The 22,411-nt window shown below is 47.6% G+C and overlaps 3 protein-coding genes across 4 annotated transcripts in view; 2 read left to right on the forward strand and 1 right to left on the reverse strand.

The window, feature by feature from the left end:
* Positions 1-807: 807 nt before the first annotated feature.
* Positions 808-10,754, reverse strand: NUTM1 (NUT midline carcinoma family member 1). The gene is made up of 7 exons (XM_065941251.1): positions 10,739-10,754; positions 8,414-9,122; positions 5,496-5,624; positions 4,253-4,392; positions 3,496-3,779; positions 3,141-3,257; positions 808-2,793 (listed from the first exon to the last, which is right to left on the reverse strand). The coding sequence occupies exons 1-7, from the start codon at positions 10,752-10,754 to the stop codon at positions 808-810; spliced, it is 3,381 nt and encodes a 1,126-aa protein (XP_065797323.1).
* Positions 10,755-12,497: 1,743 nt separating this feature from the next.
* On the forward strand, positions 12,498-13,607 carry NOP10 (NOP10 ribonucleoprotein). The gene is made up of 2 exons (XM_065940521.1): positions 12,498-12,634; positions 13,228-13,607. Exons 1-2 carry the CDS (start codon positions 12,581-12,583, stop codon positions 13,366-13,368), a joined length of 195 nt encoding a protein of 64 aa, XP_065796593.1. The 5' UTR covers positions 12,498-12,580; the 3' UTR covers positions 13,369-13,607.
* Positions 13,608-16,400: 2,793 nt separating this feature from the next.
* The window catches only part of SLC12A6 (solute carrier family 12 member 6), an 87,375-nt gene continuing 81,364 nt past the window's right edge, over positions 16,401-22,411 (forward strand). For both annotated transcript variants that reach the window (XM_065940018.1, XM_065940019.1), the window contains exon 1: positions 16,401-18,036. In XM_065940018.1, the coding sequence (XP_065796090.1) occupies positions 17,766-18,036 (271 nt within the window). In that variant the 5' untranslated portion in view covers positions 16,401-17,765. The remainder of the gene's footprint in view (positions 18,037-22,411) is intronic.

Here is a 22,411-nt window from a genome sequence, read left to right on the forward strand (position 1 = left end):
ATTAAAGAAGAGCTGACCACCATTTCATATTTAATAATCATACTAAGGTTGATGCCCCCTGTGGTCGGGGCAGAGAGCTGATGGACCCAGCCATCCTCCCTGCAGCTCAGACCGGCCACTCCAGTTTCTGCCATACGATGAATTGGGGACATAGAAGTCCCTTCTGTCCAGCTGCTTTTCAAGGAATAAGAATAGGCCCTTCCTATAGAAGGTGGTATGTCTAGGCACCATTTTGAAAATAAGTTAGGTTAAGGAAATAGAGATCTATCCCAGAAATCTGACAGGTTAAAAAGAAGCAATTTTCCACCTAGGGACTTCTAAGGGAGACAGATCATGGCAGGATGTCCAGAGAAGCCCTCCCCAACACCACCTCCAGGCTTCTGATGAGGGAGGAATAAAGTAATTACAGTCCCAGGTTCATCAGGATACCTCAGTAAGGTTGGAGACTGGAAAGCCATCTGGATCCATCAAATCTGAGGCCGCCCCCACCTCCTTTCTCCTTTTCAGCATCTCACCCCATCTAGCAGCAAAGAAGGGAGGGCACATGGAGAGCATTTGCCAACAACAAAAGCTTTATTTTTTTTTCTCATACAACTTCCAAAGGTGCTTCCCCAACCTCTCACCCAGGGGACCACCTCCAGTCTAGCCAGTGTGACACCCCTTTGCCCCAGGCGCAGAACAACAAAACAACATAGGGCTGAGAGCAAGTGTCTGGTGTCTGTTCACAGGCTGCCAGGGAGAGACAGTCTCCTCCGGGGGGCCCCACCCACAGGGATTGGCCGGTGGGACAGGATGGTCTGGCTGTCCCTACTGGCTGCGACGTCGTTTCTTCCTCCTGCTCTTGGAGGAACTATCGCGCTTTCTTTTACGAGGCTGGGAGGTGTGAATCACTCCCAGAGCCCCAGGTGCCCCTGGTTCATCTCCCCGTAAAGGCCTTTTTTCAACAGGGACTGGTCCTGCAACTAGGGTTCGCTTCCCAGACTTGGCAGCAGGAGGCTGGCCGAGGCCTGTTGCCTTAGGAGTGAGGGAGTGCGATGCTCTCTGGGTCCCCCGAGGATGCCCTGAGGCGAGCAAGCCTGAAGCAGGGCTAGAACTGAGGGGAAGCCCCTTCGGTGAGAGGTTAAGTTTAGAGGCTAAGAGGTAGGCAAAGTTGGACAGCTCTTTGTCTTCCTCCTCCTCTTCCTCCTCGGCTTTGGCCCCATCTGCTGAACTGCATGCTTCAATAACAGGAGAGGCTTCTCTCACAACTAAGGCATCCCTGGTTCCCCAGCTGGAAGAAGTGCTTCTAAGGCCCTGGTGAGGAGGTATTGATTTGGGGTTCCCATGGCCAGAAGATTCTTGATCCCCTGGTGAGGGAGCAAGGTCTTTAGGCTCAGATAAATCAGTATTCTCCCTGCCTTCTCCTTGGGGGTCATAAGAATTAAAGCTTAGGGGGCAAATATCCTCGCTGACCCCCAGCTGGAGGCCACAGGCATCCCTGATGTCTAGTAGGTTGACATACATGGTTTCCAACAGAGGAGAAATGGAATTGCGACTGCTCCCTGCCTCTGGGCTGGCCTCAGGAAAGGAGGAGGTGTCCTGGGTCCCCAGGAAAAGGATACTGCCTTGACTTGCAGGCAGGAGGGTTTCTTTAGAAGCCCCCAGTGTAGAGGCCCCACTTCTGCTTTCTAGCAAAGGGGGGCAATCTTCAGGCCACAGATCAGCAGGATCCTGCAGAGTCACAGGGCTCTGTGCCATGTCCTTTCTAGGCCTCGGGGCCGGGCTGTTGGCCATCTGAGGTTCCGACAGGCCACAACTGTTTCTCTCTTCTAGGGCAACTGTGGCATCCGTGTCTCCACAGGGAACTGCACTGCTTCCCACATCCCCAGGTGCCAGGGAAATTCTGCTTCTAGAGCCCAATGCCTGGCCATCCCCCTGAGGCTCAGTTACACATTCCCCCTCATGGAGGTTCTCTACGACCTCCTCGATCTGTAAGGGCAACTCCAAGCCTGCAGCATCCATCTCACTGCTGAGCCATAGCCTCGGGCTGAGAGAAGCCCCCGCCTCGTCCCTATTCCCAGCTGCTCTAGGTGAAGGGCTCTGATCATAACTCTGAGCTGTGGGGAGACCACTGTCATCTCCCCATGTGGCCTCTGAAGAGCCTTTCTGAGACAATACCGAAGGCTCCATGTTCTGAGGAGCCACTCCAATACCCTCTACCTCTTGTCCTGGCTGCAGCCCCAGGGTCTGCTTTTCTAACCCCTGTCCTTGCAGAGGAGCCAGCCCTGCAAGTCCAACATCCAAACAGGGAACGAGCTCTAGCTCAGGGCCTTCCTGCCAGCGTAGGGGGAGAGTCTCGGAAGTCCTGTCAGTGACCAGGAAGCGCCCAGGGGACCCAGCACCTCCCAGGAGGTCATCCTGCGGTGGGGATATCTGGTTTGTAACCTCCCCGGACCCTCTCCTCTCTATACTCGGGGGCCCTTGAGTCCCCTGTGGAGCTGCAAGTTCTAGCTGCAGGCCCCAGCCGCTGGGGGATGGCAGGGTGTTCCCGTCCCTGCCCATCACCCTCAGGCCACGCAGGGCCTGCTCCTGACCACCAGACACTTCTCTTGCCTGCTCTCCGAGAGAAGCAGCCTTTCCAAGACGGAGGGAGCCCCCAACCCCCCGAGGACCAGGTGAGGGCCGAAGTCGCCCACCCCCATCTTCATCCTCATCAGAAATAGAAGGACTTGAATCCGACTGGGCTCCACTGCAACTTGGAGGTGCCTCGGCATCCTCCTCCTCTTCCAAGGCCAGGAGTCTCTTCTGGACCAGCTGGAAGGAGAATGGACAAATACTGTTCTATATGTGGCTGTGAGAAGGGGTAGCAGGCTGGGTGGGAGGAGATGGTATTTAGGCAGGATGGGATACAAACAAGTGGTTTAAGTGATGGCATCAAAGCCAGGTACCACCGCTCTTTTTCTCCACCTTATTGGGTCTTATTCCTGCCATGCTTTGAGCCCTAAATTCCCCTTTTCCATGGTCCCTCGTCTGCTTGTTCTACACCCAAAGCTGGATGCTAAAGCTGTCCCTCTCCAGAAGCCACATCATCCAAGACAGTGTAAGGTTAGGCGAAGCCACGTAAGTTTTTCATTCTGATATTCTCTACCTCCCAGGTTTACCTGGGCAAGACTGAGTCCTTCTTCTTGTTCCAGCTCCTCAATTAAGGCCAAGGGATCCCTCTGTTGTTCTGGGGACAGCACATCTGCCAAAAACTGAGGGTGAATGACCGCTTCCACCTGGGGAACAGAAGTGAAAGTGATGGGAGTCATTGAGAGGAGGTAACATGAACCAAGAGGCAGTCATGCACCTCCCCACTCACCACCCTTTACCTGGGTGGTTGGAAACCACCAGCTGCACACTTTCCTCAGCACCAAAGACAGTCTAGTTCCCAAAGGCCTCAGGCAAAACCCTAGATCTTCCCTGGAGTTCCCACCCTAGGACCTGCTAGAAACCACACCTCTTGGGCTAGCCCACCTTGGAGACAAAGACCTCCTGAGAACACAGCTCATCGATGTAGCTCAGAAGACCGGCATCTGGATATATCCCTTCCTCCTGCTGCTCTTCTTGTTCTTCCTGTCTCCCATCTGACTCCTCAGGGGCCAAGTGGCTCCCCACCAGCCCTTCCATGATGTCGGCGTACTCTTTCACCGCTTCTGGTGGTATCTCCTTGGGGGCCTCAGGGGCCGGAGGCCTCTGGCTTTTGCGCTGCCGCCGACGGGGAGCCCGTGCTTTGGAGGCCGCCTTCTTGGGAATGTACACTGAGGGGCGAGGCGGGAAGCAGAAACGGGAAGCAGTGCTGAGACCTCAGCTCCTGCCTCCCACCCCTCCCACCCCCACTCCCCGCTTGTAAGGGCGGTGACCTGGGTACACTGAGATGGTTCCAGACTGGATTTGGCCGACCTGACAACAGTACCAGCCAGGGGAGAATACTTAGGAGCTGGAGGGTCTGAGAATCTGGAGGAGGACTCTCAGAACCCCTGAAATTCCAAAAAGCCCCCTGGTCCAGCCCTCATTTGTTAGGCAGATGAGGCATTATGTGCCTCAATTACAGTCTCAGTGAGAGAGCCATTGGTTTACTTGGCCAAGATCAACATCTAGTTTGGGACAAAGGGAACTTACGCCTCTCCTGTTTGGAACATCACATGCCACCCCCTGGATGGAAGTGACTGGCTTCTATGTGACTCTCTGAGCTCCTGGCCCACGGGCTCCTGTTGGCATTGGGTGGTCTTACCTGGCTGCTGGCAAACCTCAGGGGCAGGTGGTCCTGGAGGATCAAGTTTTAGAGGGGCTGCCGGAGGCAGGCTCTGGGGCTCACTCATCAGTTGTGTGTTCTGAATCTGCATCTCCTCCTCAGCCTCAAACTCCATGAACCTGCAGGGGGTGCAGAAGGCCCAGGCAGTGCTGAGAAGACCATGATTCATTAAAAACCCAGGGCATCTGCTCACAGATGGCCGAATGAATAACAGTTCTGGAAAACCCTCACAAGGTCACCACATAGCCCCTCTCCCTGAAGTTGTCACTTAGAAAGCTTATTAAGAAACTAATCTTAATAAAAAGAATCTAGAGTTTGTAAGCTTTACAGGACAGAATCATGGCTTTTTCATACCCTACCCCACTCAACATCGAGGGTATACAGATTAATAAAGGCTTGTTGCGTTCAGTCAGGCCTGCGCCACACTTGGCAAGATCCCCTCCCCACGGCCTCAGCTGCTCGTGCCTACCACCAAAAAGAATGGCTGCATTCCTGAAGCAGAGCCTGAGTTGCAATTCAAGGAAGTTCCCACTAGGAGGCAGTGCTGCGACCCAGGAGGCCTGAGGCTGGGACTGGGGTCCCAGAAGGGTCAATCTAGGAAGTTGAGTCTAGAAGATTCCAGGGAGAAAATGACAGCCAAGTTTGGAGGATAGGGTTCATTTTCCTGAGTTACTTTTTTAACCAAGGAGATTATCATGGAGGAATGGGGGATATGAGCCAGAAGACCACCCTGGACATCCAGTACCTTCCCCGGACAAACCTCCTTCAGAAAAAGCCCTTCCCTGAGGCAATGGGCTAAACGATCCCTGTGCCACTGTTTCCACAGGAGTGGTGACCCCAAGGTGCTACCTGGTCAGTGAGGTGCAAAGAACCTGCCTAGGAGGCCTTAAACCTCTTCATCACTAGGATCCCTTCAGCATGGGATTTTTACACCAATTGGGATCCAATCCCATCCTAAGAGCTTCAGTATCAAAGCCTCTACATAACTCAAGATCTGGAGAAGGGTAATCTTCCAAGAGGAGACAGAATGGAAAAGTCCCAAGAGTCAAGATGGTGGGAGAAGCAGCGAGGATTCAGGAGACCCTCTGCTAGTCTATATCCCTCCTCCAGCATCCCTTACAGCAACCACCCACAGCCCAGACCCAAGCCTCTCTTACCTGCCCTCGGCCACGCAGAACCACCACCCCCACCCCCAGAGAGGATGAGGGTTGCTGGGACTCACTTTTCTGCCATCTCATAAAAGATCATCCGGTCGAAGTTGCTAGTACGCTCCCACTCCTGCACAGCCCTTGGCAGTGCCTCCTCCAGGGTCATCGTGGGCTTCAGCCGGGCCAGGGAACGAAGCACTGGGCTAAAAGCCCCATTGGGTCAGTCACAGTCTGCAAGTGTACTCGCCACCCACCTGCCCTGACCCCCACCCTCTGCCCCTCATCAGAGCAGGCATCTCCAGGTCCCTGTCACATCCCACTGCAGATTAGACTCCAGACCCCCAACCTCCAGCCAGCCGTTTACCACACTGGTCTTTCTTCCCACTGAAATTTATAGTCCTCACAGAAAATCAGACAGTTCTTCTCCCCCTCTTCTAAAATCAACTAGCTTGAATTCTCACAGTACTATCTTCAACCAAACACAAGGAAGAAAACACTCAGGTTATTCATTGTAAAGTAAGCTGAACCCTGCCCAAAGGCTCTTACATTTAAAAAAAAAAAAAAAAAAGGCACTCACTAACTCAAATGAATCTAATTAAAAGCTGTGGGGTGTTTTTACTTGTTGCTTTTTAAGCATTTTTTTGCCTCCAGGATACCCCTCACAATCAAGTATCAATACTCTTTGAGTTCTTTGCCATTTATTTTTGCCTTCTGACTTCCTGTGAATCCTCAATCATTATTGTGCCTAGAATCACATGGGGAAGCTTGTTATAAACATGGATCCGAGCACCCCCAGAATCACCGGACTGAGCATTTTATCAGCCTCCCAGGTGACTGTAGCAGAGGGTCTGGTCCAGAGACCCTGCCCAGAGCCCCTGAACATAGGGAACAGAAATAGGCCAGGAGTTAGAAATTCAGATTCCCAGGCTCTAAGACACCCAGAGCTGTCTGGAGAAAGTGGAGAATGATCTACACCAAGGACTTTGGGACATCCTTTTGAATAATTCACTCCAGAGTCAGGAAGGAAAGGGAGATTCCCTTAGGGGTTCAGCCACTGGAGGAACATGATGTTCTTTTTTTTTTTTTTTTCAAATCCAGTAAGAGATGTATGTGTTAAGTCATTTCGGTCACGTCCAACTCTTTGCAACCCCACAGACCCCACAGACTGTAGCCTACCATGCTCCTCTGTCCATGGGATTCTCCAGGCAATAATACTGGGGTGGATTGCCATTCCCTTCTCCAGAGGATCTTCCCAGATAGAACCCTCGTCTCTTAGATCTCCTGCATTAGCAGGTGGGTTCTTTACCACTAGTGCCACTTGAGAAGCCCAAAGGTTAAGTGCGAAAGGCGGCATATTATTATATGATGATTTACACAAAATGTTGAGAGTGCAGTGCAGTTGAGGAAGGCAGAGTTCTTAGTGGGAAGAAGAGAAAATTCCCCAGATAGTTAATGACTTTGCTTTATAAACATTAACAGCCCGTGACCCTGGGCTCCCAGGCCAAGCATCCACTTCGCACATTCTGGCCTTTTGTGAGTTCTCTTTCTCTTCTAGATTGCCTTTTTATAATAACAATAACAACAACAATAGCAGCTGCCATTTGATGAGGCACTCTGTGCTAGGCACTCTGCTAAGCGTTTCACACACAGTAACTCGTTTGATCTCAGCAACTCTGTGAGGTGAGTGACCGTCCCCTTTCTAGATGAGAAAGCTGAGAGCAAAGAAACTAATGCCAGGACCCAGGATAACACACCTAGTAAGTGGTGGGGCCCAGCCCTTGACCAATCAGTGAGCTCTAGACCAAGTATTAGTCTCTCAGTCGTGTGTGAATTTTTGACCCCACTGGCTGCAGCCTGCCAGGCTCCTCTGTCCATGGAATTCTCCAGGCAAGAATACTGGAGTGGGTTGCCATTTCCTCCTGCAGGGGATCTTCCCAACCCACGGATCGAACCCGGGTCTCCTGCATTGGAGGTGGATTCTTTACCATCTGAGCCCCCAGGGGAGCCCAAGTGAGCTCGGCCACTTCCCTATTTCAACTTGACTTCTCCTAATAAAACAGGGAATGTGGAATTCCCTGGTCATCCCGTGGCTAGGACTTGGCACTTTCATTGCTGTGGGCCCTGGTTCAATCCCTGGATGGGGATCTAAGATTCCCACAAGCTGCTAGGCATGGCCCCAAACCCTGAAACAAAATAAAACAGGACAGTAGATAGGGTGGCCCATGAACTCCTTGGCCTGGCACCACACCATCCTCCCCTCCCAGCGCTCCTCATCCGAGTCAGTTTGGACAGTTCAACTCCATGTCAAAAGATAATTAAGGGCTTCCCTGGTAGCTCAGAGGTCAAGGATCTGCCTGCCAATGCAGGAGACACGGTTTGATCCCTGATCTGGGAAGATCCCACATGCCTCAAGTCAACTAAGCCCTGATGGCCACAACTATTGAGCTCTGCTCAAGAGCCCAGGAGCTGCAAATAATGAGGCCGGCCCGCTCTAGAGCCCGTGCTCTGCAACAAGAGCCGCAGCAGTGAGAGGCCTGAGCACCACAACTGAATAGTGGCCTCCACTCACCCCAGCTACAGAGTAGCTCTCGCAGCAACAAGGATCCAGCAAGGGCCAAAATAAATAATAACTTTTTTTAAAAAAGGTAGTAAAATAGTACAAGAGGGCCTTGGCACTCCTTATCAGAGACCTGGGTTCTGACCACCGCTCTGAGCTTTAGCCTTCTCATCCATAAATGAGGATGACCAGAAAAATACCTGCCTGAATGTGTAGGACTGTGAAGATCACTTGAAAGAAGGCACCTGAGGCTTATTATCTTCCAGCACATGGGTAAAGAGGTTTGTTGCATTGTTATTTTAATTCTCATAGCATCTTCATCACCCTCATGACCTGCCCTCAAGTATCCCTAAATAGCCTAACCGCTTTGTCCATCCCCAAACCCTCCTCGTTTAAAAGCCTCTAGGATAATGAATCTTCGATCTCCCCACTTACATAAGAAAGCAGGAAAGGGCCTCTGCATCAGGACTCTGGGATAAGTGCCTTCGTGCCAAGGCTTTGTAGCGCTGCCAGCGCCGGAAGTTCTCATAAACACCCTTGGAGGTATAGGAGAGGTCACCCAGGGAGGGCTTGGGTCGGCCGGCCGTAGGACCTCCTTCCCCGGTTATCCCTTGCGGCCCTGGCCAAGCCTTTTCTGGGGGTACGACGGGGGCCAGTTGGGCAGCTGGTGGTGGGGCCTGAGCAGGAACGCATGGGACACCCTCCTGGTTCAGCCCCACAGCCTTAGTGGGCAGAAGGGTCTTCACATTAGAGGCTGGCAGGAGCCCGGCAGCAGGACTTTCAGGACCCCCGCAGGGAGCGGCAGAGGCAATCCAACTGAGGGCGGTCTGAGTTAGGACAAAGTTCTGAGTCTGAGAGGGCTCAGCTGACCCCGCTTCTGTCTTGACTTTGACAATGACTTTGCCAGCTCCGGCTCCACTGGGGCCAGGGCCCCCATCCCCGGTCACCAACAACGTGCTGGGGAAAGCAGAGAGCGCCAGAGGGCTGCCTGGAGAGAATGCTGAAGGCACGGGGGGCTGCGAGGGCGGCTCCCACGGTGCTGGGTCTGGTGGGCCAGGACCAGGTTGGGGGAAGGGAGGTGCAGTGAAAGGAGACGGGGCGGTGCCAGGATCCACGGTCAAGTCCGATCCTGGCAACGGAGATGCTGTAGAGACAAAAAGAGGGGCTAGAGTAGCAGAAAAAGACACCAAGAGCTAGGTCATCTGAGTTCTACTCTAGTCCCTGAAGAAGCAGAGCACTGATTCTCAGCAAGTGAGTGAGCGGGAACGCGTATATTTGCAAATGTCCCCCAAGTGTTGCTGATGTCCCTTACTCCCTGTTGAGAATGACTGCACTGGGGAAGCTGCAGTGACCTTGGACCCACGAGCTCATACTCCATAACACATGCCACCCAGCGTACAGGTACATTCCAAACACGGTCAAGCCACCTGTACCCTGCCTCCAGCTTCTCTCTGGTCGCTGCCACCACTCACAGAAGCACTCTTCCCAGGAGGGGATGTGTGGGTTAGAGCTTTTGTTCCCAGAAATTTTGTTTCTAAACAGCTGGGAATGACTAGAGATAAGAGCCAGGAAATGGGTAAAGGGAGGGCCATGTGGGGAGGGAGGTTTCCAGAGCTTGAAGTAGATGCTGGACATACTAAAATGTTATCTGTGATCCTTCTGCTTGAAACTCCTAGTGTCAGAAATTTAGGGTCCACTTTTGAAAGGCACTGACCATGAAGTCTGAGACACAGTTCAGGGGCTACGTGGACTCTAGTCAAAGAGACCAAGGATAAACATATTAAAACGTGTACTTAATCAGGACGTGTGTCTCCTAGGACTTTCAATAATAATAGATCGTCTGCCTAATTTCAGGTTGCTCTCCTCTCCCTCTTAGATAGATTATTCAGCTGGCAAATTAACAACGTTCAGCTTCTGCTGCTTCCTGACCATTGAAGGAGACAGGGAAGACGAGCAGACTCTTCACCTCAGGCATAGAGCAGAGGACCGGGAATACTCCCTGAAGAACAGAGCGCAGTGAAATGGGTCTGAGGCCTGAGTTCCACAAAAGGCAGAAAGTCAGAGCGTCTCAGGGAAGCCCCAGTCCTCATCCCTGCTGGAGTGACCCACCTCCCCTGACCCTGGGAAAGCAAGGAAAACTGCTCCCCACACTAAAAGAGAAGCCCTCGCTGGGCTGGAAGGAGCCAGGAGGCTCTGAGCAGAGGCGCTGACTGCACCTCCTCATCTAGCTTCCGGGAGGACAGTTCTCGACGGACTTGGCAACAGATGGCCCCACTGAACAGTTTTCCAGACAAGGCTTCCACTCGCTACACCCAGTAAGATTGAGAGCGGCCCCAGATCAGTTCTCTCAGGGCAAAATTCTAGAGCAGCCTCCAGTTGCCTAAAGAAGACACCAGAACTTGGGCCTTCCCCTGGAAACCCCCTGTGTCCCTCGGACCGCACACATCCCTGCCCCTGCCACACAAACACAGGTTGAAGGTATCCCTCTTCCAGAGGAGCAAGTTGCTAACTAGCATCCCTTCTCTCTACTCAGCACTTTCCTCAGAGGTGCTCTGATCTGCCACCCAGGAGGCCCCCTTCCTTCCCCAGCCCCTAATATTAGCACCATCTCCTCCCCCAGTGTGACGCCTCTCGTGGTGTCTGGCGTTCTCACATCCCTCTAGATCAGCCCTGAGAGCTCCTCGCCAGGTAAAGTGTCAAGTTTTGAATCTCCAAGGAGGGAGCTGGTGGCAGGGGACCCTCCCCTACTGGCAGACTCACCTCCATCTGAAGACATCGTCTCAGGTTTGGGCACTAACTGTGGCTGTCTGGAAGCCTCCAGAATGAGACAGGCAGGTCCAGGACCCAGAGGGTAACCTCCAGTAGAAACACAGGGATCCGAGGAAGGGAGGGTAAAGATCAAATCAAAACAGAACTAGAATCTAGAACTCAAGGTATTCTACAGTAGGGGGAGGGGAGGGGGAAATGGGGTGAGGTTAGGGAGATATTCCACAAAGGACTCTGGTATGTAGGCAGTAACCAGGAATTCCCTTCAAACCAGAGTATGGCGACACAATTGTGCATCTCTTCAAGACAACTTGCAAATTATTTCTCAGATTCCCAACCACATAGTTTTACATATTGGTTCCCTATACACTTCTTCACCAATATATCTAGTTTTGTGTGCCTTTCAATTCCACCCAGTTTTGTACCTGACTTCCTATTAACAGCAGACTGTGGCAAACTCTGGACAATTCAATGTTTGCTGTATTTTCTAAACCAAAATCAGAGCACGTGGTCTGTATATTTAAGGGTCAAGGGAATAGAATGTTTCAAATTAGGGTTGTCTCACAATATTAAGGGTGCTGATTTGCTGTATGCATAGCATTTCCTTAGAAAGCTGTTTTGCAGTTCCCAAATAGACTATTACCATCACCTCTGCGGTCCACAGAAGGCTCAGCCTTACCCTGGGCTGAAAAGCTTCCCGCTTAATCAAAAACTGCCACTCAGAGTAAAATTCCAAGACCCAAAAGTCTTTTTTGTTTGTTTGTTAAATTATTTTTGTGGTTTTAAATTTTGTTAAATAATTTTAATTTTTAAAATGGGTAAGTACATCAGGACCGTTCAAAAGTCAAACTATTTAAAATGGACTACACAGCAAGTCCCCCTCCACTCCTTCTGGAACCAAGTTGAGCTCTTTATGCCAGAGGAAACCAGATTTATTCTGAATCCTCGCTGAGATACATGATACAACTACAAGCAAACACAAACTATACTTAAAAAAAAAAAGCCAAAAAACAACTTTTCGGTTTTTCTGGTTACAAAGCTAACGTATCTTGCAATGTTTTCGCCATTATAAATCATACCGCAATGATAACCTCAGTTAATGATAGTCGGGTTCCAATTTTCATTTCTTTAAACCAGACTCTTTTGTACGTTCTTTAAAAAATTCGCCGTACCTCTAAGAGGCGCATTTATTACGCTATTATTAGCTACTCACCACTACAGAAAGTTGAATTTGTGGTAGAGACCTGAGTTTGAATCTTGGGTCGACCACTAAAATATGCTTCACCGGTTTCGTAAAATAACTTCACGTTCTTTGCGCTGTGCAGAATATGGAATACCCATCGTGCATGTTTACCGCCAATGTTTGAAACAGGGCGAGAGAACCGGATGTACAATAGGGGAAGGAAGAAAATCTTCTTTCTTTCCTAAGGTAAAAGGGGCTCTGGATCCTGGAGCCCTTATTTCTGCAGGCACTAGAAACTCATTGCCTCTGAAATGTATGTGCATCGTGAGATAAAAACAGGATACTATTCAGTTATGTTTAATCTATATCTACCCCTACCCCCCTCTCCTTAGCAGTACCAGGCACACAGTGGGTATACTGCACGTGTCTCACAACTCCTGCAAGATTGCAACTGGGTTGCAACTGGTCAAGTTCTGCGCTAGTGCGCCTCCTTCTGTCCGGCTGGAGAAAAGTCTAAATACATTGGACTACATTTCCCGGCGTGCTTTCAGAGCGAGACTTCCGGCTGTACAGGAAGGAAATTGACCAGCACGTGAGGCCTTCAGTAGGAGGCAGCTGCGGACAGAATTGGAACGTACTGCTTTAGTGTGGTCATGTTTCTCCAGTATTACCTCAACGAGCAAGGAGAGCGGGTCTATACGCTGAAGGTGAGACGGGTAAACGGGCTGAATGTGAGCTTAGCGATGCATGTCCTTGGAAGGAGCGGTCGTGAGGAGCCAGTGAGTTGCCTAGCTGCTTGGGCGGGAGGGGGGCGGGGCTAGAAACTCCAGAAGCCGCGTGGTATTAATGGAAGCAGAAATGCGTGTCTTCTAGATCTTACCGTCGCGTATACTGTTTTCATGTTTACTGTTTTTGCGCGGCCCCCTGATGTTGAAGCTGAAACTCCAGTACTTTGGCCACCTGATGCGAAGAGCTGACTCATTTGAAAATACCCTGATGCTGGGAAAGATTGAGGGCAGGAGGAGAAGGGGAAGACAGAGGATGAGATGGTTAGATGGCATCACCGACTCAATGGACATGGGTTTGGTACCAGTTGGTGATTGGGTAGACATGGGTTTGGTAGCAGTTGGTGATGGACAAGGAGGCCTGGCGTGCTGCGGTCGCAAAGAGTCGACACGACTGAGCGACTGAACTGAACTGAGCTCCCCATCCCAGCCTCCATCTCCCTTTTGAGGCTAGGGATTGGGTTTCCCCACCATTCCAATGCTGAGATTATGTTCTTTCTTTCCTCCTCGAGCAGAAGCTTGATCCTATGGGACAACAGACGTGCTCGGCCCACCCTGCTCGATTCTCCCCAGACGACAAATACTCTCGACACCGAATCACCATTAAGAAACGCTTCAAGGTGCTCATGACCCAGCAGCCGCGCCCCGTCCTCTGAGGATGTCTTAACACTTCATGTGTCTTCTGCTGCCTGCCAGCCCCCAAGAGACTATCTGCAGCCAGGCTCTTCAGTCTGTGAGCCTGGAAGCTTGCTCCGACTCTTGCTCCTCGAATCCGGTCTCTGCTTTTGATCATGCTTGTTGTGAGGCAGTCATGGTAGCATCCCTGTCCCAGGGGAGATACTTGAATCTTTTCGAACAGTGAATCACTGCCAGTTTATTAAAATGATTTCAAAGAGCTGTTATTTTGTATGTTGTGGGGAAAATGGAGTGGTTTAAAAACAAAAACAAGGGAGACGAAAGGGAAGAGTACCCCAGGGGTACAACAAGACCACTTGGAAGAGAAACTTAGGTGACTGCTGTAGCAGTCGTTCTGTGCTGGGAGTCACGGCAGGGTGCTGGGGAAGGGGAAGAAGGCTTGAGAAAGACTTGTGCAACTGTCAGCGTTCACTAAGAAATACCTGTGTTGTCAGTTAAGTAATTTTTTGTCCCTTGAAATGACATTTCACTCAAAATGGAAAAATTGCTTGAAAAATAATAGCAGCTATATGGGAGGAGGAAGATGTTTAATTGGAAGCCAGAAAACGAGTATTCACCCCCCTGTTTATAACTTTGAGAAAGTCAACCTGTTTAGTTCCCTTTTTCTCATCATTTCTAAGTACTCTTCCACCTCTAAAATTGATAGAGTTCAGTAATAGATCTTAATTCATCCAACCATTGTGAATAGGAATGCCTTTATGCATTTTTACTGCCTCTCTGGAAATATCTTGGAGGATTTTTTTTTTTAATCCTGGAAGATTTCTTAGGCCTTGAGCTTCTGTCATGGGGCAACCATAAATTTGTAATCCAGTTACTTCATACCATAGAGATGATGAGGCAAAATATATATAGGCATTCAAGATATGATTGCTTCTTCCTCTCCTTATCAAGTCAATTAGGTACTTCCTGAACTTCTTATTCGTGGCCCTTGACATTGAATCGAATGTTTGCCTAGTGCCACTGTAACATATATCAGCCCAAATTTGATTTATCAAGACTGGCCCTGGAAAGGGGTAAATATGTTTCTCACTGATGCTGATGTCTGACTGTCCTAGCAGAAAAATTGAGAATAGTTGACTCTTCAGAGAAAAGAAAAAAACCTGAAGACTTGGGTCATACATCGTTAATAAAAGACATGATTTCCAGTTCTATTACTTATGAGAATGGTGAAATGGTATACTTACTTTCAAGCAGTTTTTCGTTTCTTAGCATTAAAGAGATTGTAAAAAGTTGTTTTATCCTATTAGTGGTTAATGTTTGAAGAAATGCTAGAAATTCTGCAAATGACTAGGGAAAAGGTTCTGCTAAGGAAGTGTTTGAAGAACTAACTTCAGGGGAATTCTTGGCGGTGGAGTGGTTAGGACTGCCAGCCTCTGCTGCCCCTGGGGTGGGAGATCCTGCAAGCTGCTGCAAGGTGTGGCTAAAAAAAACAAATCCTATCTTTAAAAAAAAAAAAATGCAGACTGTGATTTTGTCTTTATAAGCTACCCCCACCCCCAAAAAAAGGATTAGCATTTTCCATGCTACCTACTGTGTGGACTAAGGAAAATTCAAATTGGTGTATATACCAAAGATTTTTTCCTTAAGAGATCTCCTAGGTATCTGAGATGTTCTCAGAAATGGGAGATGCTTTAGTCTAAAGTAAATGAAAATACATTGTGGTATGAAACAAAATTCAATGTAGAAATCTAGAAATTTTTTTTTTTAATAAGGGGAATGTCTGTAAGACTGAACAGCAGGCCTGCCTGAGAAGAAGACTGAACAGGGAGCTAAATTTCTTGCTTCTGCAAGAAAACAGCCTGAATCAGTATCACGGACTCTATAAACAATCAAGCTTTGAGGAGATTTACATTTTAAAATAGGAATTTAGTTTACATTTTGTGACCTGTATCTTTTACACCAGACTGTGGACTTTGTGTCACGTGATAAAAGGAGATTTTCCTGGCTCAGGTCTTCAGTACTATTCTCATCTATTATTAAGCATCTCGACTTGTGCTGAGCAAGGACCAGGCAAAGTCAGGCCCCAGGTTGTTGAATTTAAATAACTTTTGATAAACAAGGCCTTACATATAGTACAAGGAACTATATTCAGTATGCTGTGATAAATCATAATGGAAAAAAAATATTTTTAGAAATATGTGTATGACTGGGTCACTGCTGTATAGCAAAGATCGCACATTGTAAATCAACTATATGTCAATAAATAAAGTTAGGAAAAATTAAAGTTAAGAAAAGTGTCTTGATCAGAGCTCTAGGGAATAACTTGCAAACAAAATATTGATGAGTCAAATTTATTGAACACCTCTATTCATGCATTAAATATGCTAGGGAAAATATGGTGGCAGAAGTAGAGAAAACACTGGAGTCAAGAGAAAGTATCTCAATGTCATCTTCATGTCTAAAAGATGGTTTTTTTAACGGAGCTTTCAGTCTGAGGTAAAACACAAAATTGTATATATGTAAGGTGTATAATATGAATGATAGGCGTATACCTGTAAAAACCATTTTGTTCCCCAAAGACAGGAAGTAGAAAATGTAGCACAAAGTATGTATAAATTTGAACATACAATGCTTTGGGATATACCACTAATAAAAACTCCAATGAGGGTCATATCCAATATATACCACATATTTTGGAGGTATTTGGTGGTGTGAGGTTTGTGATTTTTAAAGAAATTATGAATGGCATTTTCAGGATGCTCTTATTCAGGAGAGATGGTTTTTGCGGTTCTGAGAGTATGGGGTACCCACTGCTCCCTGAAATCCTTCCACCTCTACAGTTAGTGCAAGACAGCAGGACCTAGAAGGAAAAGCATTTGTTTTCCCAAATGAACGCAGCTGAGGCCCCCACACCCAACTACAATTCCCGTCGTGCTCCGGGCCTCCCACATTGGGGGCCCACCCCCTGCTGCGACCTGAGCGAGCGCATGCGCGCAGCCCTCTCGGCCACCTCGCGGGCTGCAGAGACTGGGCGGGGCTCCTCAGGCGCTCGTGGGGACGGTGCCGCCCTCCGACCGCTCCCCTAGGCTTCTCTTCGGACCGTTAACCTCGAATGAGGAACGAGCCGGGAGGAAAAGGCGGGGCTGCGGCGGCGCGGGCCCAGCCCGCCGGGCCCGGGGCCGGGGGCGGCGAGGTCACGTAACTGCATCTCTGGCGTCTGGCCAGGGAGGGGGCGCCCTCCCCGGCAGCTCCAGCCCTCCTGCGCGCGCCGTGGCTCGGAAACAGTTACCGGCTCATAAACAACAGCTGCGCGCGCACCCGCATCAGCTGGCGCCGAGATCCCGCACCTGCGACCTCCTCCTACACACATCCTCGCTGCTCTCTCCAGCTCAGCCAGGACCAGCCTGAGGCCACCTCCTCTTCAGTTAGAACCCGGAGGAAGAACAGCGAGGGCTGACCTTGCGCCGGGCCTCTGGTAGGGGAGAGAGCTTCTTCGGCTCAGGGGTGGCTCGTCCTGTCACGCGCAAGAGAAACCGAGTGAGCCAGTCGGGGGCTCGATGGACTGACTCGCAGCGACCTGTCTCGACCCTGAGCTGCAGTCCGCGGAGTCTCGGTCAGCTAGCCGCCTCCTCCCGGATCCTAGGGACCTTTCTGCCAGAAGAGCGGGCGGGCCACCCCCGCAGGCCTTTTGAAGGCAGAAATCCGCTCTGCCCCTGCAGCCTCTTCTGCTTACCCTTCTCTCATTCTCCTCGGGCGGGAGTGTGCGATTATTTTTCCCGTTATGCGTGCGCACCTCTGCCACCAGACCCAAGTGGATTATCGGCCTCAGAAACATCGGGTGGCTCTACACACACCTCCTCCCAGCCAGACCTGTGGGGTATTCACCTGATACCCAACAGGTGCCTGGGTGTACACCGTTTCGCAATCTGATCCATGCTGTAAATTCGTCTGATAAGGGTGGGCTTGTGCGCACTTTGCTCAACTACCGTGGGACATTTACAGATAAAAAAAAGGACTAACTACCTCGGCCGAAACCTTAGGGTCGAGGCGATAAAGGCTTCGTCACCTGCTTTTCCGACCATGGCCCTGAGCCCACATCCCTGGACCAGAGGAGATAACTAGGTATCTCTTCATTCTGAAAGAACGAAGCTACACGAGATTGGCATTGTTTTTTTGTCTTTTTTTTTTTTTTTAATATTTTTCAACTGTTGGTAGTGCACTTTTTAGGACAGCTTGAATTCTTGAGTGGAAGGATTCTTATATGTAGTGGCTTTTCGTGTGGTGTAAATCAAGGTAACTGAAGGTTTTTCGTGTTTTTAGTTATCTTTTCTATTTTTGCAATCAGAAGTAGCTTGCAAAGGAAGAAGGGTTTTGCAGGGTTTTTCTTTTTTCCTTATAAAGGAAGAGAAAAATAAAAATGCATCCTCCAGAAACCACCAGCAAGATGGCTTCAGTTCGGTTCATGGTGACACCAACAAAGATCGATGACATTCCAGGTTTGTCAGACACCAGTCCGGACCTCAGCTCTCGATCCAGTTCCCGAGTAAGATTTAGCTCCCGGGAAAGTGTGCCCGAAACCAGCCGTAGTGAGCCTATGAGTGAGATGTCTGGAGCCACCACTTCCCTGGGAACGGTTGCACTGGATCCAGCCAGTGACCGGACATCTAACCCCCAGGACGTTACTGAGGGTGAGTAGAAACATAGATAACAAAATACTTCCATTACTGACCTGTTTGTCCAGGGAGAAAATATACCGAGAGATCACGTTTCCGTTATAGAATCATCATTAGGAACCAAGGAACCTCTTTTTGAGATGTTTAGGAACCCTTTAGGATAATGGTTTGCATAGCGAATCTCTGCAGTAGTAACTTGGTGTGTTTGAAGGTATATGGCAAGAAGGAAAGTGGTTGTGTTTTGACTTCCTCGTTTTTGTCTCAGACTTGAAATGGGTCTTTTGGTTAAGGATGAGTATCAAAGAATTTAATCATTTTTCAGGAAGGAGAATCCTAAATGGTAAAATTTAGCGGAGAATTGGCTTTGGGGGTCTAACTATGACAGTTTGCTTTTAAGGTCAGTTACATGGAGTAGTTATTGATCATATCTTAGTTATTGGCTTTCCTGAGGAGACTTAAGATATTGTATCACAAAATTCTTTTTAAAATTTTATATTTTTACAGAGGCAGTTGTTCCAGTAGCTAAGCTCAGTCAGGATGAGGGTGGGTAGATCTGAGTAGGCTGCCCTGTCCAGTGGAGAATTCTAAAGAGGCTTTTAGGGCCTTTTTTCACATGATTCTTTTTTTTTTTTTTTTCATTTTGTACTTTAGATGGCATGTACTGAGTATTAAACCTTTGTAGTCAGGAATAGCACATGAGCCACTTTTGACTTGTGTTGACCACCGCAGACCTTTAGCTTCCTAAAGCAATTTGTGTCAACAGGCTTGGAGGTTTCCATTGCGTTTAGTGAGAAAGAGGTGATGAAATAAAACAGGTCATAACATTTTTTGGACTAAAGTAGAAAATTTGAGAAATACCGTACTGCTTTATATATTTAGTTTTATGCTATGTTCTAACATAGATCTGTCTGGTAATGAAAATTCTCTTAAGAATTTTAAAAGCTCTTAAAATGATATTCTACGCACATTTGAAAACCATCTTCAGCCACTGACTTGCTATTTTCCGGTGTCAGGAAATATTGTTCCTTCTAACCTATAGGGCGCAGGAAACCAAAATGATTTTAGTTCCTTATTTCTGTTTAGTGTGTTTTAATGTAAAGAGACAAGGTAGATTTGCTAGTTTATAGTCCTTGACTAATTTTTTTTTTTTTATGAAGACCTTACAGGTCAATTCCTGGACTTAACAATTTTCACCTTCATGACAGAGTTTGTGTTATGTACCATGATATTAAAATTACATTATGGAATTAAAATAATTTATCATTTTCTCTTCTTCCACATTCTAAATTATAGTTTTAGTTTTTACCCTTTATACTGTATTTAGGTTGTAAAAATACCAGTTGTTTTTTTTTTAATGTTGTAATTGTCATTTGAAGTCCTGTCTGACTTTTTTTTTTTTTCCTGTCTGACTCTTTTGTGACCCCACGGCCTGTAGCCCACTAGGCTCCTCTGTCCGTGGGATTTCCCAGGCAAGAATACTGGAGTGACTTCTCTTTTCCTTCTCCAGGGGATCTTCCCGACCCAGGGATCAAACCCAAGTCTACTATTTTTCAGGCGGCTTCTTTATCACTGAGCCACCTGGAAAGCCTGTAATTGTTATTAGGTAACACAGGTTCTATTCCTGGGTCCGGAAGATCCTCTGGAGTAGGAAATGGCAACCTACTCCAGTATTCTTGCCTGGGAAATTCCAGGGACAGAGGAGCCTGACAGGCTTCAGGTCATGGGCTTGCAAAAGAGTTGGACATGACTGAGCACACATACACAATTCATAGTTAAATGTTGATAGGTTTGCAAGTTACGTATTATAGAATTGTATTTTTGTTGTTTCTAAAAGTAGACATATCAGTAATGTATTAACCTTGCAGAAACAGGATCCTTGTCTGGGCTGCTCTTCTTATCTATAAGCCGTTCTTGTCTACAGTGGTATCACTTTACAGCATAAGAGTAAAACCATAAGGGTAAAACTGCAGACTTGTCTAGGTGAAATCTATCTTGTTTAGGTGAAATCTATCTTCTTTAGGTGGGTACTAAAGTTACAGCTTGGTCCTCTATCTAATATATTCCTTAATATTTAGTTTCTGGTACTAGATGAAAGGGAAATTAACAGTCCAGCCATTAGATCACACTTTTTCCTAGAGTATTCTTGGGAGATGAGTTTCCTACTTTCCCAGTGACCTATTTTTTTTCTTACTATCTTTAAAAAAAATTCTTATGATGGCAATCATCCTGTGATATATTTCCCACACCATCGGAGAGAACTGGTTAGAAATATACTTATTTTCCTTTTGTTCTTGTAATATGCAGATGCCGTTATTAGATGTTGTGGCTCAACTGGTAAGGAATCCGCCTGCAATGCAGGAGACCTGGGTTTGATCCCTGGGTTGGGAAGATCCCCTGGAGAAGGGAAAAGCTACCCACGCTAATATTCTGGCCTGGAGATTTCCATGGTCTGTATGGTCCATGGGTGGCAAAGAGTTGACTAAGTGACTTTCACTTTCACTTTCAAAGAATGCTGTTGTCAAGAAAATCAAGGACATGTGTTAATTTATATTTGTCTCTGGGCTGGATTTAATAAAGGAAAACAACTACTTCCTTGACTCTATCCATATGCTCATAAGATATTTCAGAATTGTTTCTTGTTTTACCACTTAGAATTGTATTATTATTATTATTTTGGTCTTTTTTATATCCTTCAGTGATTGCAACATTGGTATGATTCTCTCTTTTCTCCACAATTCTGTTGCCTCCCACATTTCTTCCCACCTTCAGTTTATTATCTTGTCATATACCTTTATTAACATTACATTACACAACCAAGGAGGGGTGACACATGAAGTTTTAAATATTTCTATCTGTATTTTAATTTTTTTCTACTGTTGGCCTCTTGGGTAGTAATTATCTTCCTGCTATCAAAGTATTTATAGTTCTCTTTCATTTTGTCACTGTCCCATTAGAATTTCTGGGACTGTCAGGCTGGTAAATAAAATCAGCAATCTTAGCACTACACTTGCTTGTGCATGAAGAATGTTTTAAATGTACAGAAGGAACTTTTGAGAGTGGACGTCTCCAGAGAATTATGAAAACAGTGGAGAGAAGGAATTTCCCTTTAAACAATTCAGTAAGGCATATACAATTTTTTATATTGATAGTGTATCACTTTTATTCTTTATATGAGAAATTCTACCTTTAAAAAAATCATTTCTTTTTTTCTTTTGGGTTGTGCTGATTCTTTTTTTTTTTTTCTTCAAGTTCTACCACTTTATTGCTACCAACCCATCTCCTTCCACCCTCGTGCACACATGCTCAGTCATGTAACCCCATGGACTGCAGCCCGCCAGGCTCCTCTGTCCATGGACTTTCCCAGGCAAGAATACTGGAGTGGGTTGCCATTTCCTTCTCCGTGTGCTGGTTCTTCGTTCTGCTCTGAGGGCTTTCTGTGCCGTGAGTGGGGACTCCTCTTCATTGTGGTCTATGGACTTCTCGCTGCGGTGACTTCTCTTGTTGCAGAGCGCAGGCTCTACTCGTGAGGGCTTCAGCAGTTGTGGCACGTGGACTTTAGTTGCCTGCGGCATGTGGAATCTTCTTGGACCAAGGATCAAACCCATGTCCCCTGCATTAGCAGGCAGATTCTTATCCACTGTACCACTAGGGAAATCTGAGAGTGTATCACTTCTAATGAAAAAAAAATTTGGTAGCCATAGCATATTAGTTAGGGAACTTTCAGATGATCAAGAATCAAATGCTCGTCAAACCCCATTTTAATAAATGAGGAAGCTAAGGGTTACAGAGATGGTTATTTGTAGATTCTGAGTGGCAGAGCCGAGAGTGAAGTGCATGCCTCCTGACCTCTCTGTTCAGGGCTTTCCGTTTGCCTCTGCCACAATGAACATTTTTTACGTTGGTCTCCTAACTATTTGGTTAACTTAAATGATTGCTAAAATAATAATGCCAAGATAGAGCAGAGAACATATCTTTATATGTCTTATACAGGCTTTAATAACATTTCAACCTTTTCCAATTCAACAAATGCTCCTGGGGGCTCTGATATGTATGAGGCACTCCAGTAGAAATTATAGGTCAACCCCATTTTACTAAATACTCAGGTAAAATACAGGTTCCGCCTTTGGAGAGCTCATAGAAACAGTGGTGAAAATGACAAGAATGCTTGCATCAACTTTTACTGAGCAATTAATATGGGTTAGGCCTATTCTTGGAGAAGGAAATGGCAACCCACTCCAGTGTTCTTGCCTGGAGAATCCCAGGGACGGCGGAGCCTGGTGGGCTGCCGTCTGTGGGGTCGCACAGAGTCGGACACGACTGAAGCGACTTAGCAGCAGCAGCAGCAGGCCTGTTCTGGGTGTGAAGGATGCAGGTCTGAGAAAAAGAATCC

Source organism: Muntiacus reevesi, chromosome 7, assembly GCF_963930625.1.
Source record: "Muntiacus reevesi chromosome 7, mMunRee1.1, whole genome shotgun sequence".
NCBI classification, from domain to species: domain Eukaryota; kingdom Metazoa; phylum Chordata; class Mammalia; order Artiodactyla; family Cervidae; genus Muntiacus; species Muntiacus reevesi.

Bases quoted from the DNA above. Each gene is read 5' to 3' on its own strand.
- NOP10 (XM_065940521.1), top strand. From the start codon at position 12,581: ATGTTTCTCCAGTATTACCTCAACGAGCAAGGAGAGCGGGTCTATACG. The intron at 12,635-13,227 runs GTGAGACGGGTA...CTCCTCGAGCAG, and splicing joins AGCGGGTCTATACGCTGAAG to AAGCTTGATCCTATGGGACA.
- NUTM1 (XM_065941251.1), bottom strand. The intron at 3,258-3,495 runs GTGGGCTAGCCC...TCTGTTCCCCAG, and splicing joins AGGAGGTCTTTGTCTCCAAG to GTGGAAGCGGTCATTCACCC. The intron at 2,794-3,140 runs GTAAACCTGGGA...TTCTCCTTCCAG, and splicing joins AAGGACTCAGTCTTGCCCAG to CTGGTCCAGAAGAGACTCCT.